Genomic DNA, 15,851 nt, shown 5'->3' with positions numbered 1-15,851 from the left:
TGAGGTCAAGATTTGTGGAGTCACAAGGTAGTGCCACTTCTAGACACTCACCTTCTTGCTTAGTCAGATATCAATTCACTAGGTGACTGTGCTGTACATAGCACACATTTTGGGCACACCGCTTGCGAGAGGAACTAGGGAAATTGTGGGCCACTGTGCTTTCCATCACATCACTTTTTAATGGTCAACACTCTGAATGTACACTTTGCAGAGGAAAGGGCTATTACAATAGAATATGGCAACGGTCGTTTCGGGTGGCTGCGGGGAGCACAGTGGCAGTGGGCACAGCTGCCGTAGGTGCTTCCTGCTGGATACGCTTTTTGCACGTGACGTAACCGCGCTTTCATGTGGTACCGGGTAAAACAGTCTCTGGGATTTCTTTGTGCAGCCCTCGCTTTGGCACAGCAGCGGTCGAGAACGAAGTCCAGTGGGGCGATGCCGTGTTTGCAGTTTCCGTAGTAGAAAAACAAAGCACTGTAGTGGCTCGACGTCGCGCCGTCTCTCTTCGGGTGCTGCTTGCAGGCGACACCTGTTGCCGATGGCGTCACTTGTTGGGCGTGGCGCAACTCGTGACGTCATAAGTGGAGCGGCGCGGCATTGGCCAGTACTTGCTTACGTGCCGCGTTTAGTTGCAGAGCATTGCATAGGATGAAAGGCAATCTTTGGTTGGCCGGCACACTGGATCGCGTTCCGGATCGCTGCCCTGTCTGCGAAGGCGAGCCACCGTCATGGCGGCCGTGTCATGACGTCAGTGCGAGAGCACCCACGTGCTGCGCGTGCTCGGCGTTTGCGGCGGCGACCGGGGAGGGCCAAGCAAGCGGCGGGCGGAAGTTTCGGAGCCTAGACCACCTCGACCTTGAAGGGGCTGCCCGGGATGTGGTCGTCACCCCATTTGACGATCACGACGTGGTCGCCGCGGTCCTTGACCACGTAGTTGACCTGGTACAGGTTGCGGCCCAGATGCTTGACGAACACTTCGTCGCAGGGTCCCTTGGGTCCGTACACGGTGACGTAGATCAGGTTGTTACCTGCAAAAAATGGTCGAGAATGTGATCAGCTTTTACGCGCATCTTAAGAACGCCGGCAACCACAGTTTAGAGCGTCGTCTTTCTTGGTTGACGTATACAGGTGACTCCGGTACCATAGTTGCATTACCGTTAATTTTTCTGTCAGTGAACTTTCGTCAGAAACACTGATATTCGAACGAAAAACGCTTGTCCGTGCGTTTTTACAGCATAGACAAGGTTTGCCTTCCGGCAATCTGTTTCGACGAGTCTACTATAAAAACATTGTCTCCCACCGGGTTTATTTTCGACCGACTTAGGTTTGAGCAAAAACCTTGACGGGACGAGCCTGGGATTGTTACGCATGCGCAGGGCTTTCGTCACACGGTTCCCGCGCATGCGCACATGGCTCTGGGCCTATATCGTTCCGGTATAGGGGGCATGCACTCAAGCCAGTGTCCGCCATTTTGGCATCTTTGGAGCGCGCCGAAAGGCCGCCACAGTTGTTTCATCGGCTAATTTTCACGTGCTCCCGCTCGCATTTCGAGCCGAAATGGTGCCCGTGGTGTCATGTCAACACCCCCTATGTATGGGCAGTAAAGAATAGGTATCGAATCCTCAATGTGCCGTGCCTTTGTTATATAGAGATAGATGTATACGAATTTCGGGTGCGGGCTACATTGAAGGGTATGCGGACAGCGGAACGTTGTATACGTCGTTTCATAGATGACGAGCGTACCAGACGCTTCTGGATTGTGGGGGCTTAACTTCACAAAGCGACTCAGGCTATGAGGGACGTCATAGTGGAGGGCTCCGGATAATTTCGACCACCTGGGGTTCTTTAACGTGCACTGACATCGCACAGTACACTGGGGTCTAGGATTTCGCCTCCATCGAAATTCGACCGCCGCGGCCGGGACTGAACCAGCGTCTTTCAGGTCAGCAACCGAGCTCCGTAACCACTGAGCCGCCGCGGCGGCTTCTGGTTTCCTGTCGTGGCGAACTCATTACTTCTAGTGCCAAGAGCAATGCTGCATATTCTCTCTGTCTCCGTTTTCGTATGTGTTTGTGGCTGGCGTATGTTTCCTTTTTTTCCGTTCCCTTTCTTTCTTTTTTAGCAATTTGCAAAGCCCTTGCGAGGGGGGGGGGGGGGGGGGGTGACTGTATAGCAATCTTGTCGTATGACAGTGCGGGCAGGGCACTTTTTCTTATTTCTTTTTAAGCCCAAACTAATATCTGTATAGCAATCTGGCGTAGGTTCGCAACCGTACGTGCGTGTAAATACTACAGTCGCGCCTCTGCAGGTCTGCCGACACACTATGAAAGCGCACATAGAAAGCAGATACAGGGATTAGCGCCCTCGCACGTGCGTACATAGCTTGCATTTTGTGCCGAAGTAGTATGTCTAACGAGCCTCGAACAAGCGCCTCGCTGCTCCGTGTGCCGAATTAATTAGCATCCATAGCTGCAGACACGTTAGAGAAAGCGAGATAATTCACTTGCAAACACAGATGAGGGCCGCTTTGACCTTTCTGTGGCCCGCTAATATGCACTGGGAAAGGGGAAGAAACTTAAAATGGATGTCGATATGGACGGAGTGTATAGAGGTGAGTTTCGAATAGCTGGCGTCTCTCAATAAAGATGCGGTATGCCTTGGTGAAGGACGCCGATTCACGAATATCCTCCAGGAACATTTTTTTTTAAATTCATTTTGTAGCAGCCCCACCGCTCAACCCCAACGCTGGCTGCCGACACGCGCGGGCATTCCCTGGGGGGCGCAGCTTCCTGACCCGCCGAAGCGACGCAGCTGACTGGCCACGGCAGCCGTGTTACGTCTGAAAGAATCTAACCAATAGCCATCTGTCAGCAGAGATACGCAGGAGTGTGAAGCGGAGGAGCGCGAGTATCAAAAAGTCGCCGGAAAGGGCTCGCCAACTTTCGCGCGCTTTTGCGGGTTCTGTGCTGCGTATAGAATTCTATATTTGTCCCGGGTGTTCATGACTGAACGAGTTTATGTACTCAGAAGGTGTTTCAGAGCCTCTTTAAAACTGCGAACGCGAAACTTTCTGCGCTCACGGTTGCGCGCTGTAGGTTAACGCGTCTGCGTAGATAAAACGAATAATTCCTTGCCAGTTCAAATCCCCTGGTCGTTCGTATACCATGCAGTGAGCGAGGAGTGCATAGGCGTCACTTTAACCCCGTAATGGGCGCACCTGCAAACCGAGACTGGCGCGGTTTTCGTTCTGAGCGCTTGGTGCCGCTATAGTCGCATTTGGGCAGCCTGAGGAGCTTGCTATCAAGACGTATGGACATTATGGAACATGTATGCGTGCCGGACGTTGCGCTTGTTCTGTCATCTTCAGTGATATCGGGTTGTTTACTGCAAGAAAAAAAAAAGAACGCTCGTTTATATCCTGGTGCTATGTGTACTCAATGTGCATGAGTGCCTCTTGGTCAAACTGAACGGACAATAAACCTGCAGCACACTTGGGAATTTGTCTGCGCGGGTGTCGGGTTCTTTGTAGGTGCACTTTCTTAGCGCCCATGTGGCCCGCATGGACGTCTCACTGAATCCATCCTCATTTGTGCTGCTGAGTCTTGATTCCACAGATTTTTGAATTTTTTATTGGACACGACTTAGGAGAGCTACAGTTATTATCAATAGTCTGATTGCATTACGAAATAAGAGCTGCTTGATCCTTTGTTCCCAAGCCTGGGATATCTTCACTTTGCCTCATTCGCCAGCGATTATTTGCGGAGGTAGTAGTTCCCTTGTATCGTAGTGCACGTTCACTGTTCTTCCCCGATTTGTCATTGGTTTCTACCATACATGTCATGCGATCCTAGGGCGATCGTTTATTGCGAACGAGTGTGAGTTCTCCTGTTGTTGAAATGGCGGCTTCCTTATGCTTTTTTGTCCGATTTACGTTCAGGCAATAACGTCATCACAAAGTACAGCTCTTAAGATGCGGTACTACACAGAACGGAGACTTAAAAGCTCGGCGTACTTTTTTTCTTCATTCTGTTTTGATTTTAAAGCTATTAATGCAGTTTATGATAGTGTCTACCTCTTTCCTGTCGGGGTCTGCGCCTAACTTCGGAAGAATGGCTCATGACATTGAAGGGTGGCACAAGCCTCTCGTGCAGCACGGTCATCTTCGCTGAACAGTGCTGTCTTAATCACGGTTAGCGGGAACAAAGGAGCGCGTGACTCCTAACACGCACTAAGCATATGTGCTGGTATCTCGCAGCCTGTTTTGAATGCGCTGATCATACGCGAGGACACGGAGCCCCGTGTTCCCGCTAACCGTGATGTGATAAAGCTAGTACACTGGCGATTCTCGCTTGTCTTCCAAAAGCGCATCGCGGAATTACAGCTTTATTTTTTTTACTTTTGTGACGTACTACCATCGTGAGCAGAATTGAGACGTAAAAACCGTAGCGCAAAGAGACGAGGACAGAAAGAACGACAACACACAACACAACAGACCCCTGCGAGCAAGTGCCGAACCGTGCCGGCCGAGAGTCACTGGAATATACCGAACTGCATGCGGCCGCCACCTGACGAAGCATTCCTGGCGTCAAGACCGGCGCATTGGCGCGCGCCTATCTCGAGCAGAGCGACGCAGCGCCGGTCTCGACAACAGGAGTGCTTCGTCAGGTGGCGGCCGCATGCAGTTTTCACTTTGGTTCGGCCTGGTTCGCCACTCGATCGCTGGGGTCTCTTAATTTTGCTCACGATAGTATCAATCTGCCTCGAAAGAGCTGTTCGAGTTTGCCGCCAGTCTAACGAAGGAGCCCATGATGGAAAGGTGGTGGTGGTGCGACCAGACTGTTCTCTAGCTGAAGAGTGCGTCTCCATTCCGGTGCGTCGTTCGACGTCACTGCTGAGCTGGTGACGTGAAGAGGGGACGGGAGGGGGAATCACTCACCGGCGTCCAGGCAGTTGACGGTGAACTGGTTCTGCTTGTTGAGCACGGCGCGCTTGAGGCCCATGCCCTTGCTGGTGACCTTGGCGGCGTTCGAGCGGAACTTGGGCAGGTGGTCGGCCTTCTTCGCCGCCTGCTTCACCACTGTGTCCACGGTCATGGACGAAGTCTCGGGCGACGTGGGCGGGGCGATGGACAGACCTGCGCACACAGGACCGTACAGTGGAGTTCGTCTCCCGCACAGGTCAACGGAGCCGCGACAAGGTAAACGCGCAACAACGAAATTCCATGCATAGGGAACACGGCGAAGCTCCCCATTATAGTACACAGGGTTAGGTAATGGAGTTTCTTTAGCTGTAATGGTTTTAAAGAAAAAATTGTGGCTTTTCAGCTTGGTTTAATTTCGTTATACTTAGAGGTGGGAGCTGGGACACATTTTTCTTGTCTCTTTTTCTAGTCCCAATATAATCTATGTTCAGCTTAGTTGGGACGAAGTCCCATGTAGCTAAGAAGTCCCATGTAGCTAAGCAGTATGCAGGATTAACTGTGACGCATTTTGGAATTCGAAGCATACCGTCGACATAGAGTGTAACACCAAAAAACATGTGCTTTAGACGCAGGACAAGCGCTCTGCAGTCGTGTTCATCATGCACGATGCCTACCGTTAGTTCGTGGCGGCGCAAAATTCGAGATGCTATGCACCGCATCTAGTAGAACAATGTAGAAACAAATACCCTGCTGCATGCTAATTGTATTTTGTGAACCACGCCAGTGCGGTAAATTAGCTAAATTTTATGAACAATTCTGCCCCAATTGTTGCACGCGGTGCACATTTTCAATGTTGCGAGTAATTCATATCTCTCATGAATGTCTTCTCTTGCGTCCGCGATTGACTTTCATTACATCGCTATTGACGTGCCACGACAAAGCTGTAATACGATAGTAAGCCGCCTGACCAGCGACTAAAAGAATGCGCAGCAAATTTCTGCTCTCCGCTGCGGGGGGCTAACCGCGTTCGTTGAGCCCACTGCACTGTTTTGAAAGCATAACAGCTCCGAAGTCCTTCCTTCATTCCAACTATATATACAAAGGGTCCTACTTGGTTTCTTTGACATCGGGGGATAAAAACGCAAGCACTGAAGCGAGTATTTTTTGCTGTTTTTAATCTCTGCGGCAGTAAACCTTTTTTGTTTCGTCGAATCCTGTCCCGTGCGCCACTTTTTTTCCGTCGATTTTATTTTTTTTTTTATACAGTCAGTACTGCATGCCTCTTTCCTTTCTTGCATCCCGTGTCGGATGGAAAATAATTTTAACTTAAAAGAAATGAGCTTGCTCTAGTAAACTCCACACTGGCGCTGGCGCGACCAACAGGGTGAGGCGTTGGTAATAGTAATTATTATCGTTAGCATCGCTTCCTATAGTTCTATTGAACAATGAATAACAGCAGTGCAAATGCGTGGAGGTGCAGAGAGCCAGCTGTTGAACACTAGTGTGTTCGTAAGAACAAAGAGCAGCTGCAAGATTGATCAGACGTTCACTTACGGCCTCCGGTGCTGCGGGTAACGCTGCCTGCAAATAGAAGACAAAAACACGCATTCAGTTTATGCATGCGCATATTGGAAAGCATATATTTTTATGCTTCAGCTGCGGGCGCTCTTTCAACATCTGCTGGCGGCAGAAAGCTGGGGAAACAATTGCACCCTTAACAAAACAGTCACTCCCTTGGAAATGGGGATTTGTCTCATCGTGGCGTCTACAACAAATCATTTTAGCCGCGCCCATGCATCGAACCCGTGACCTCAAAATCGGCAACAGAACGCCATGTACAGCTGCCGAGCCTCCGGTCGCATCTGGAGGACCGGGAAAGAGTTTCCTTTTTTTTCTTCTCACACATTTAAACTAGCCTTTTTTTTTTCTTTTTGCGTCGTGCACAGTAAGCGCACAAGCAAAACAAAAATTCATGTACTCGCTTTGAATCTGTGCGAAGAGTTTCAACTTGAAAGTAACCGACAGCAAGAAGAAACTTGCGCTTTTCTAGTGAACCGGTGCTGCAACGCGAAAGACATTTTGCTTTCTGGCACGGTACTTCATTACTTCATTGCTTACTTCCTTCCCTACTACCTAAGGCAGCGCAGAACTGCGAAAATGGATTGGCCATTATGCCACGAGCTTTGATCGAGAGTTCGGATGCCTTTTTCAGCACCCCTCGCCCTTTTTGTTTGTTCAGGTTTTGCGCCGTTCATAAGTCCAATCGTACAGCAACTATGGGTGGCGCACCTGTGCAGTTGACGCGGAAGGGGCTTCCGGCGATGTGGTAGCCGTTGAACTTGACGGTGATGAAGTACTCGCCGGGCGCCAGCGGAGTGTAGCGCACCTTGTAGCCTTCCTCCTCCTCGGTGCAGTCCATGTTCACCTTGGTGGGGCCGTCGATGGTCACCGCCATCGAGCCGGCGCCCGCGTTGCACGTGTCCACGATGAAGTCTGTCTTCACGCCTGCAGCACAGACACAACCACCATCAACACTGCGAGTCGCCCATGAACCCTCCAGACCGTTCTCTGCCCTTCCTCACATTAATGCTGTCTCTCCCAAGACCTTGCGGAGACAATGGGAGTCAATTAGAAGCCTTCAGGGTTCGAAGCCGTGCGGTTTTTCGAAGACAGAGAGAGTTTCGTCATCATAACGTATACCGCTAAGCCTACAGCTAGCTGCCAACAGCGCATGCGCGGATGGCGACTGGCAGGTGTTACATTGCGAGGCGGTATACACTATAATGAAGTTCTCTAGTAGGTCTAGTGAATGCTTCCTGTTGTCAGCTGTCAGAACATTAAGGTGAATTTACCCATTAAAAATATAAGGCACTGACCAAGTTATGGTGGTTTTACAGAGAGAGAAAAATGAAGAGGAAAGGCGGGGATGTTAACCAGAAGGGTGTTCCTGTTGGCTATTGTGCACTGGGGAAGAGGGATGAGAGGAATGGTGAATGGTGAGAGAAAGGGTGAGGAGCACAGTCGAAGTTAGTCCATCAAGCCAGTCGCTCTCGGATAGCAAAGAGTAGCAGTAAAATTGCTAGAGTGCACAAGATTATCTGAAAAAAATCTTTTTGTCTTGACACTTTCACAGCTGGCGAGGAAAACAAAAATTAATGATCAAAATTAGTAAAAGGAAGGGGACCAAGCGGTCCTTGGAATCGAAACGCTTCTGAATGCGGTATGAAGGTTGGAGCGCGCTAAATAATTTCAGTAAGATGTGCGTAGCGAAAGGAGTGAAAGAAGAGTATGTGGAGCAAACTGACAAAGGTCTGGAAGAGAGGCTGATTTTATGGCAGACGAGTGGGTTGACTGATAGAGCTCGAGCTTCGTTATTCGAGTTCCATTGTTCGACCTCTATTATCTATCCTGTAGAATCTTTCCTGTCCCTTTGCCTCCAGCGAATCAGTCGGGTGTGCCCCGTCGCCCGAGCGCGCACTCACCGCTCTTGACGTCCCTGAGACCCGGTCCGTAGGCCTGCACCGCTGCGGGGTCGGCGTCGTCCTTGCCGACGCGGATTCGGAACGGGCTGGCTGGGATGTGGATGCCGTTGTGGCGGATGTGGATCTGGTGGATGCCGTTCTCGCGGGGAATGAAGCGTAGCGCCCACTGGTCTGCAATGTGGAGGGTAGGGTGTGCGTTAGTCCCTATAGGCAGCGGAAGCACAGTCTCAAGGGTCGTCTCCAGAAAGCACTAAAAAAGCTTGGTAAAAAAAGTCCAACACCCAAACATCAGATCATTGAGGTCAGCAGTGAGAGGCACTGATTTTAAAAAGAACAGCGAACAAAGCAATGGCATTCGTCATCGCTGATTGTGGTATTTCCGGCGATGGCATCTAAATTACGTCTGCGCACTGCTTCCTTTGTGCCTAATAAGGTGATGGTTCGGGCTAGTGGGTATGCGTTATGTTGCATAGCGCAGCAAGAACTCAGGGGACGAACACAAGCGCTTGTGTTTGTCCGCTGAGTTCATGCTATTAAACATTCCTTTGTGCGCTGGATGTGCCCTCTTGACTACTTCCTGATGTAATCTGTGATGCTCCATGCCTAAGAAAGATTTCTGTAAATTAGAACCCAAAATCCCCATTTGAGGCCCTTTTTTCCTGCAGCAGCTGCGACAACCTAGAAAAGAAAATTACGGTTCTTAAAATTCCCTGAAAATCCGCAAAACTTGCATTTTTGAGAAATTGCACCCCTCATATTCTCTGAAGAAGGGAAATTTTTCTGAATGGCATATCACTGGGTGTAATGCTTTCTCTTCCGTCACACTACGGCCACTGCAGGACAAAGACCTCTCCCATGTCTCTCCAATGAACCCTGCCCTGTGCCAGCTGCGGCCACCCTATCCGCGCAAACTTCTTAATGTCTTAGGTTTGCCATGTACAAAAAAAAAATACATGGAAATTCCGTGAAACCCGTCCCTACCACCACTAAACAGCGCTCACTGATGTATTGGGCGAGTTGAGATAGGCTTCCCTCAAAACCTCACTCACCGTCATCCAGGGGCGCCACGAAGCAGTCGTCGTCGTGGCCGCTGGGCGAGACGACCTTTCCGTCGAGGTTGCCCTTGGCCCCGTTCATGGAGATGGTGAAGGCCACAGGCTTGTTGACCTGGATGTGCTCGGGCACGGAGCCCAGTTCGATCTTGGAGGTGTCGCCCGCTTGCGGCATCACGTACACCTTGAACGGGCTGTCCGGGATGTGCTGGTCGTTGAACTTGATGCCCACGCGGTACTCGCCTGCGAACAATGCACACCGGGCCCATGACGAGAGCTGAACGGTCACGAGTGCATGATTGTGAAAGAAGTGCACGGAACGATTGCTTTTTTTTTTATCACTCATCGCTGCAGTGAAAGAAGTGAATGATGAGAGCCGTATAACGCCAGCTGCTGCGTCTTGCGTTAGGTTAGAACTGCTCTCGAAGATAAGGAAAGGTGTGGTGCGGTCTGGTCCATGGGGTTTGACATCCGGAAGTTCCAGGTGGTCTATGGGAGACGCCGTAGTGGAGTGCTTGGGAGAAATACCAACCACCCTGGGTTCTTTAACATGCACTGACATCGCGCAGAACATCTACACTTTTACATTTCGCCTTCATCGAAATTTGGCCGCCATGGCCGGGCTTCGATGCCGCGACCTTGGGCTAAGCAGCCAAACACCAAAGCCATAGCGAGCGAAGAAGTGCGAGACACGGCTGAAATGAAATGTCTCGTCGTTCTGCATCGTATTTAGTGTCTCAAAGTTCTGTGCGCTGCGTGTGCAAATGCCCCTAGCGAATCGAGAGTACCGTCTATCACTTTAGTTAGGTTAGACTTAACTTCATTAATTGAGCTATTACTCGCACAATGCACGCAGTTCGAAGGATGCCTACTCTGCTTAACCCTACCAAATTCGCTAAGAAGCAATTTGCATGCCGTTTCACGGACAGCCTGCACTCCGCTGGAGTACCTAAGGCACTCAAGTACCCAGACACAATCGAAACAGTGAAAGGGACATACCGGGGTCCTTGACGACGTAGGTGATGTAGCAGGAGCCGTCCTTGCGGTCCTTGAAGTCGATCTTCGCCTTGGACGGTCCCTCGACCGAAATGGAGAGGCTGCCGGCACCGGCTTCGCGCGTCCAAACGTTGAACTCGCCTGCGCGCATACAATTGTTTTGAAACGGACGACCTTAGTCCCTCCAGCCACTTAACGCAATTTTCGTGGCGCTCTCATCCTGTGAGACGATTTCAGAGCATCCAGGATGGTTGTGAAGGCAAATAAATTTATTTTCGGCCCCAATATCGGGGACGTAGTCTTGGCCTAAATTATAACGGGACAGAAAGATTTAATTTGTGCTTTAGCTTTAGATTAGTAACTCCCCATGGGGGAAGTCCATGGAAAGACTTGCTGCGGTTCACGTCCCTGTGCAGTTAGTCTGTAAGGGAATGATGGCTGCTCTCTGTGGGGCTGATGTGGTTGCGCCGTCGCAGTTAATACATACAAGACTAGTCTTCATAACTCTTTAGTCAGTTCTAGCTTGGAGCTTAGCTATAGTGGCGCGCACTCACATGATTCTCCGGCGATGCCTCTCTCGAGACCCGGTCCTCCGGCGTGGACCCTGTGAGCTCCGTGGTCGCGGAACGGGCCCACGGTGAACTGGAAGGGTGAGCCGGGGATGTGGATGTCCTTGTTGCGCACACTGACCGTGTGCACGCCGGCCTCCTTGGGCACGAAGTGCACAGCGTACGAGCAGTCTTCCAGGTCGGCGATCTCGGCGTCCTCCGACGAACCCGATGGCGACGTCACGCGTGCCGTCATGTCGAACGCGCTCGTGCCTGCGGACACGAAGAGAGGGTGACCTTTAGCGTCACTTCCGGAGCTTTGGTATATAGCAAGACAGGCTTTTCGGGAGGGCTCAGATATGTTTTGCGATCCTGTGAAAGGGGTTTCGCTGGAGAGTAAGGGGGCATGTTACACTGCAGTATAGTGTCCAGGATGAGTGTCCAATATTTTAGCGCTTACTTCTACGACAAAGCAAAGTTCATCTGGTCGCAATGGCCTCAGATAACCACTGTCGAATTAATTATTTTACGAGAGCCGCAGATAATCACTCCCCTCACCTCCTTTTCAGCGTGAGAAGTGGCATTGCTTCCTTGACCGTACGACAGGCCTGTCCGGCCTTCCAGGCTTGTTTCGTTTATTCTGATTCCAATCCTTTGCGGCTGTTTCAGTCTTCGGCCTGTCTGGCCTAGGTCGAAACAGCCGGAAGGAAATCCGAAGGGGAGAACTTTAGCATTTTCTTTTGTGACACTTCTGTGGCGTTGACATCATGTGACTGCTGGACTGTTACACGTCTGTGCCGTCACATATAGCTCTCAGAATATTAGGGCATTAACGTTTGCGTGTGCTCACTTCTGGATTAGATTTGCTCAGACGTGCTATGGTTCGAGATGCCTTAGCACACATCAAGCCTACGCAAAGGCAAGCGATATGCGACCAACAGCAAGGTCTCACCGGGCATCTTGTAGGTGAAGGTGCACTTGGAGCCCACTTCGGCCGTGGGCGCGGCCTCCCGCTGCTTCTTGATGTTCTCGCGCTGGATGTTGGATCCCTTGCCGGTCACCTTGACGGTGAAGGGCGATCCCGTGACGTGGTGGTCGGCGAACTTGAGGTTGATGATGTAGTAGCCGGGCTCGGTGGGCAGGTAGCTCACTTTGAGTGTGCCGTCCTCGTTGTCCTTGCACTGGATGTCAGCCTTGCTGGGGCCCTCCACTGACAGGCTGAGACCGCCGTAGCCTGCGACGTGCATGCATCGAGACGTACCGGTGGTTACGCAATTAATTATAGGGGCGCGCGAATTCTGTAATTCTTGAAAACAAATCGAATGCCAAAAGAACTGACATGGTGCCGAGTGAAATGGAAATACGAACCGAGTATTTTTCCAGTAGTTCTCACATATCTGATTAGCCAACTAGCCATTCATGTAAGGGTGCTCCGATAAATTTATCGGTAGCTTCTCCGTTGAGCGAACACTTCGTGGTGTCTGTCCATCGTGAAGGAAACACCGAAGTTGAAAGTTTGAAGGCCATGCGTGGTTAAAGCCACGGGCTTGTTGAAAGGCATGTTTTCCAAGATGCCATACTGGCTCACCTCACTCGCATGCTTACTCTTTACAACGGGCCGCACCTGCTCCATACTTCTTGAGCGGCCCTGAGCTGCTAGAAACGCTGTTTTCCGCCAAGTCAGTCAGTTACCTTATGCTTTTCCAATTTTATTTTCTTTTTTTTTTTGGGGGGGGGGGGGGCGCACAGTTTTGCTCTGTATACGTAGTCGCCACCGCGCCTCTTTGATTGCGGGCACACATCAAGCTGATTCTTTCTCAACAAGGTAGTACTCCAGTTCCTCTCTGTCACTAGTGGTAATTACGTTTTTTGCTAATATATTTGTCATTGTGTACTTCTCTCTGTATTAGTTTCCATCTACATTTTTTTTTTCTTGCCGGTGCGCAGTGCCACATTCCGGGACATGCAGTATATCTTTGAACGCATATATCCTGCGATGCCCTATGTGAAATGGTAAGGATGCAGTAGACACTGACCGGCCTCGCGGGTGTCGATGGTGAACTCGTTGCGGGTCTGGGTGGCGCCCTCGGTGAGCGCCTTGCCCTGCACCTTGACCTTGGAGGCGTCGCCGATCTCGCGCTCCAGCACGTTGATCTTGAAGGGGCTGCCCGTGATGTGGGACCCGGTGCGCTTGACGTTGATCAGGTGCTCGCCCACCTCGCGCGGTGTGAACGAGATACCCAAGTGGCCGTTGGGGAGCTTCTTGAGGAAGCATGGCTCCTCCAGGCCAGAGGGCGCCACGATACTGGCGCTCAGGTTCTTCACGTCCTTCTCCTGCACCTTGAGCGACACCTCGCTGGAGTGGCCCACCGAGATCTGGTTGCGCTTGCGGCCTTCGCCTGCGAGGGAAACAGGTGCACTTGTCATTCCGACGGCATCAAAAAACCATGTGCAGTGAACATCGTGAACACGGCCGGCAGTTTAGGTTCGAATCCAGTTCTGGAACTTCAGTTAACAAACCAGGACTGTACCAGTGGACCAATGGATCACATTACAGAAGCAACGTCGTTAAAGGCATTGTAAAGCGATCCGCAGGCTGTCTGCACTTATGTCGCGAGATCGTGCCAGGCGTTGCAAGCAATGCAAGGCAGCTTAGAAGTCTCTATGTATAGTTTTTGTAGGTACTATGCACACAAGCAGAATTAACCCATGGTCCTTACGGTAGGACTGTCTACAGCGCTAAATGCGTACAGTTCAGCACATGCTAGAAGGCGAACCGAAGAGTGCCGTTTACTTGCCTGTGATCTTAGCGGTGAAGGGGCTTCCCTTGATGGGTTTGTCGGCAAACTTGATGGAGATCTTGTACTCTCCGGGCGCGGCCGGCAGGTAGGACACGGCCACCGTGCCATCCTTGTTGTCGTGGACGTTGATCTCCGCCTTGGACGGACCCTCAACGGCCACGTTCAGGCCGCCTGCGGTCATTAGAGAATGGTTTTACGTTCTTTGCCTGCTTGTGGAAGAATTCATAAGAGGATTATCAAGTATATGGGTGCTTGTCCCGAACACTGAACTGAGCGCCGGAGGCTTTGATCGTGAACTTCAGGTACGGCTGTTTTCACCAGACTGTTCAAAGCTCAATGAAATCTCTAGCTCAAGGTGAATGAAAACTCAAGGTTTGAGTTGCACTGCGTGTGGCATCCATAAGGACCTCGCATATGTAATCGAAATTAAGCAGAATGCAAGTGACGCGCACAGCCATGCTTCATAATACTATTTTGCACCTAACGCTGACGTCACAATGACGGCCGTTTCCGTTTCTCCAGTGGTTTGCTTCAGCCTAACCTCTTCTTCATTTTCAAGAGCCACCAAATATACTTACTCATTTCCGATGAGTCACGCGAAATTAGTGGAACAGTCCTCAGTCTCGGAAAGCGGGTTCCATATCGTTGGCATTTGTTCCCTTACACTCTCACAGCAAACCTTATGACTCGGCGAAGTTCTGCGTAAAATGACTGCCAGACATATTTGCCGGACGCACAGAATATTTGTGGGTTGATAGAGACAGATGGATGCAAAAGCGGAACAAAAATTTTAGTGATGCGTTCCTGCTATACAATAAGTTATCGCTATATCCCTCTGACATGTTCTGAGCACAATTCGGGCCGTAGCTGCGGCGGAAGGTTCTGAATTCATTTCGATCACATGAGGTTCTCTAACGTATATCGACATCTCAACACGTCGAGGTGTCCGCGTCACCTCTATCGGAAAGTTAGTACAGTGGTCGGGAATTGAACCCGCGAAGTCATGCTCAGTGGCCGAACGCCACGACCATTGAGAAACCGAGGAGGGTGGCATCTCGTGGGTGACATATTTTGATGATATTCTCGAGAAATGTTTTCGATTTGCGATCAACGCAAGATGGGTGAAGGCGATAATGTAAACATTTCGTCTACCACAATGAAGCTGCGCCGCATGGCTCTCGAAGTCTTTTTTCGTTGCACATCAGCCAGTTAATTATTTGCATATCAGCCTTGTGTTTTGACTGTGGGAATGTCTCATATCAGTCGAGTCTGTTGTTGCAGGCAGCTAATCATCGAGTAACGGCGCACGACTGAATGGTGTTCGCCAGTAGCGAAGGAGATTAGTAGCAAACATATTTTCTCTCTTCCAGGTCTCTGTAATTTGTGCAATGACATTGAGCGTTACTAAACTGATTATCACGAGTTCGTGAATTTTCATTTTTCCGCGATTGTCGTCTGCCTTCAATGGATATTTGCAGACGCTTGCAAAGTTGTGATATAAGACAAAACAATGACATGGTAATGACGGACGTATAGCCACAGTATGTGTTAAGGACCGTCATACTTCCGTCGTCCTCGCCTGTTATTGCATTACGGGTTTTCTTCAGAAAAAGCTATGTTCTTTCGAAATTGGCGATAAGGTATAAAAGGCTTCAAAAATTATCGTGAAAACCAAAGGCTTCATACAACGCCTGCGTTTTTTTTTTCGTTTTCGCAGTTATTCTCGTTAATGTTCTCAAAAAGTCTTCATGGCTCAGAACACGATGGTTTCTGAAACCTTCAAGGTAATGAATGCTCTCAACAGTTCCTTACTATTCTGATAAGTGGCCTTATTCAAAAAACGCTGCCGGTCACTTCAATGGTATCTCAGTAAAATTCATTAGTCATTCACTCTTACCCTGTGCGCAATATTTTCGACAAATGTTCCCACGAGGGGGCAATACTGTGATGTCGTAAAATGTTGCTACAAGTTCTTTGCCAAGCCTCTGAGCCCCGCGGCACGTCCTTTAAATCTGGCCTTCACAGCAGTAAAGTATGGAAGTGATTAATGT

General features: G+C 50.2%; 1 protein-coding gene across 2 annotated transcripts in view; it reads right to left on the bottom strand.

The window, feature by feature from the left end:
- Positions 1-156: 156 nt before the first annotated feature.
- The window catches only part of cher (filamin A protein cher), a 57,234-nt gene continuing 41,539 nt past the window's right edge, over positions 157-15,851 (bottom strand). For both annotated transcript variants that reach the window (XM_089571014.1, XM_089571015.1), the window contains exons 20-30: positions 13,798-13,971; positions 13,036-13,398; positions 11,952-12,233; positions 11,006-11,272; positions 10,455-10,592; positions 9,453-9,698; positions 8,404-8,574; positions 7,211-7,426; positions 6,476-6,502; positions 4,937-5,134; positions 157-1,028 (exon numbers count right to left, since the gene is read on the bottom strand). In XM_089571014.1, coding sequence (XP_089427140.1) covers positions 841-1,028; positions 4,937-5,134; positions 6,476-6,502; positions 7,211-7,426; positions 8,404-8,574; positions 9,453-9,698; positions 10,455-10,592; positions 11,006-11,272; positions 11,952-12,233; positions 13,036-13,398; positions 13,798-13,971 — 2,270 coding nt within the window. In that variant the 3' untranslated portion in view covers positions 157-840. The remainder of the gene's footprint in view (positions 1,029-4,936; positions 5,135-6,475; positions 6,503-7,210; positions 7,427-8,403; positions 8,575-9,452; positions 9,699-10,454; positions 10,593-11,005; positions 11,273-11,951; positions 12,234-13,035; positions 13,399-13,797; positions 13,972-15,851) is intronic.

The sequence above is a fragment of the Amblyomma mixtum genome, chromosome 2, assembly GCF_055824585.1.
Source record: "Amblyomma mixtum isolate Tamu chromosome 2, ASM5582458v1, whole genome shotgun sequence".
In the NCBI taxonomy this organism is placed as follows: Eukaryota; Metazoa; Arthropoda; class Arachnida; order Ixodida; family Ixodidae; genus Amblyomma; species Amblyomma mixtum.
The sequence above is the reverse complement of the archived record's forward strand: the minus strand, read 5'-3'. Positions and strand labels throughout refer to the sequence as shown.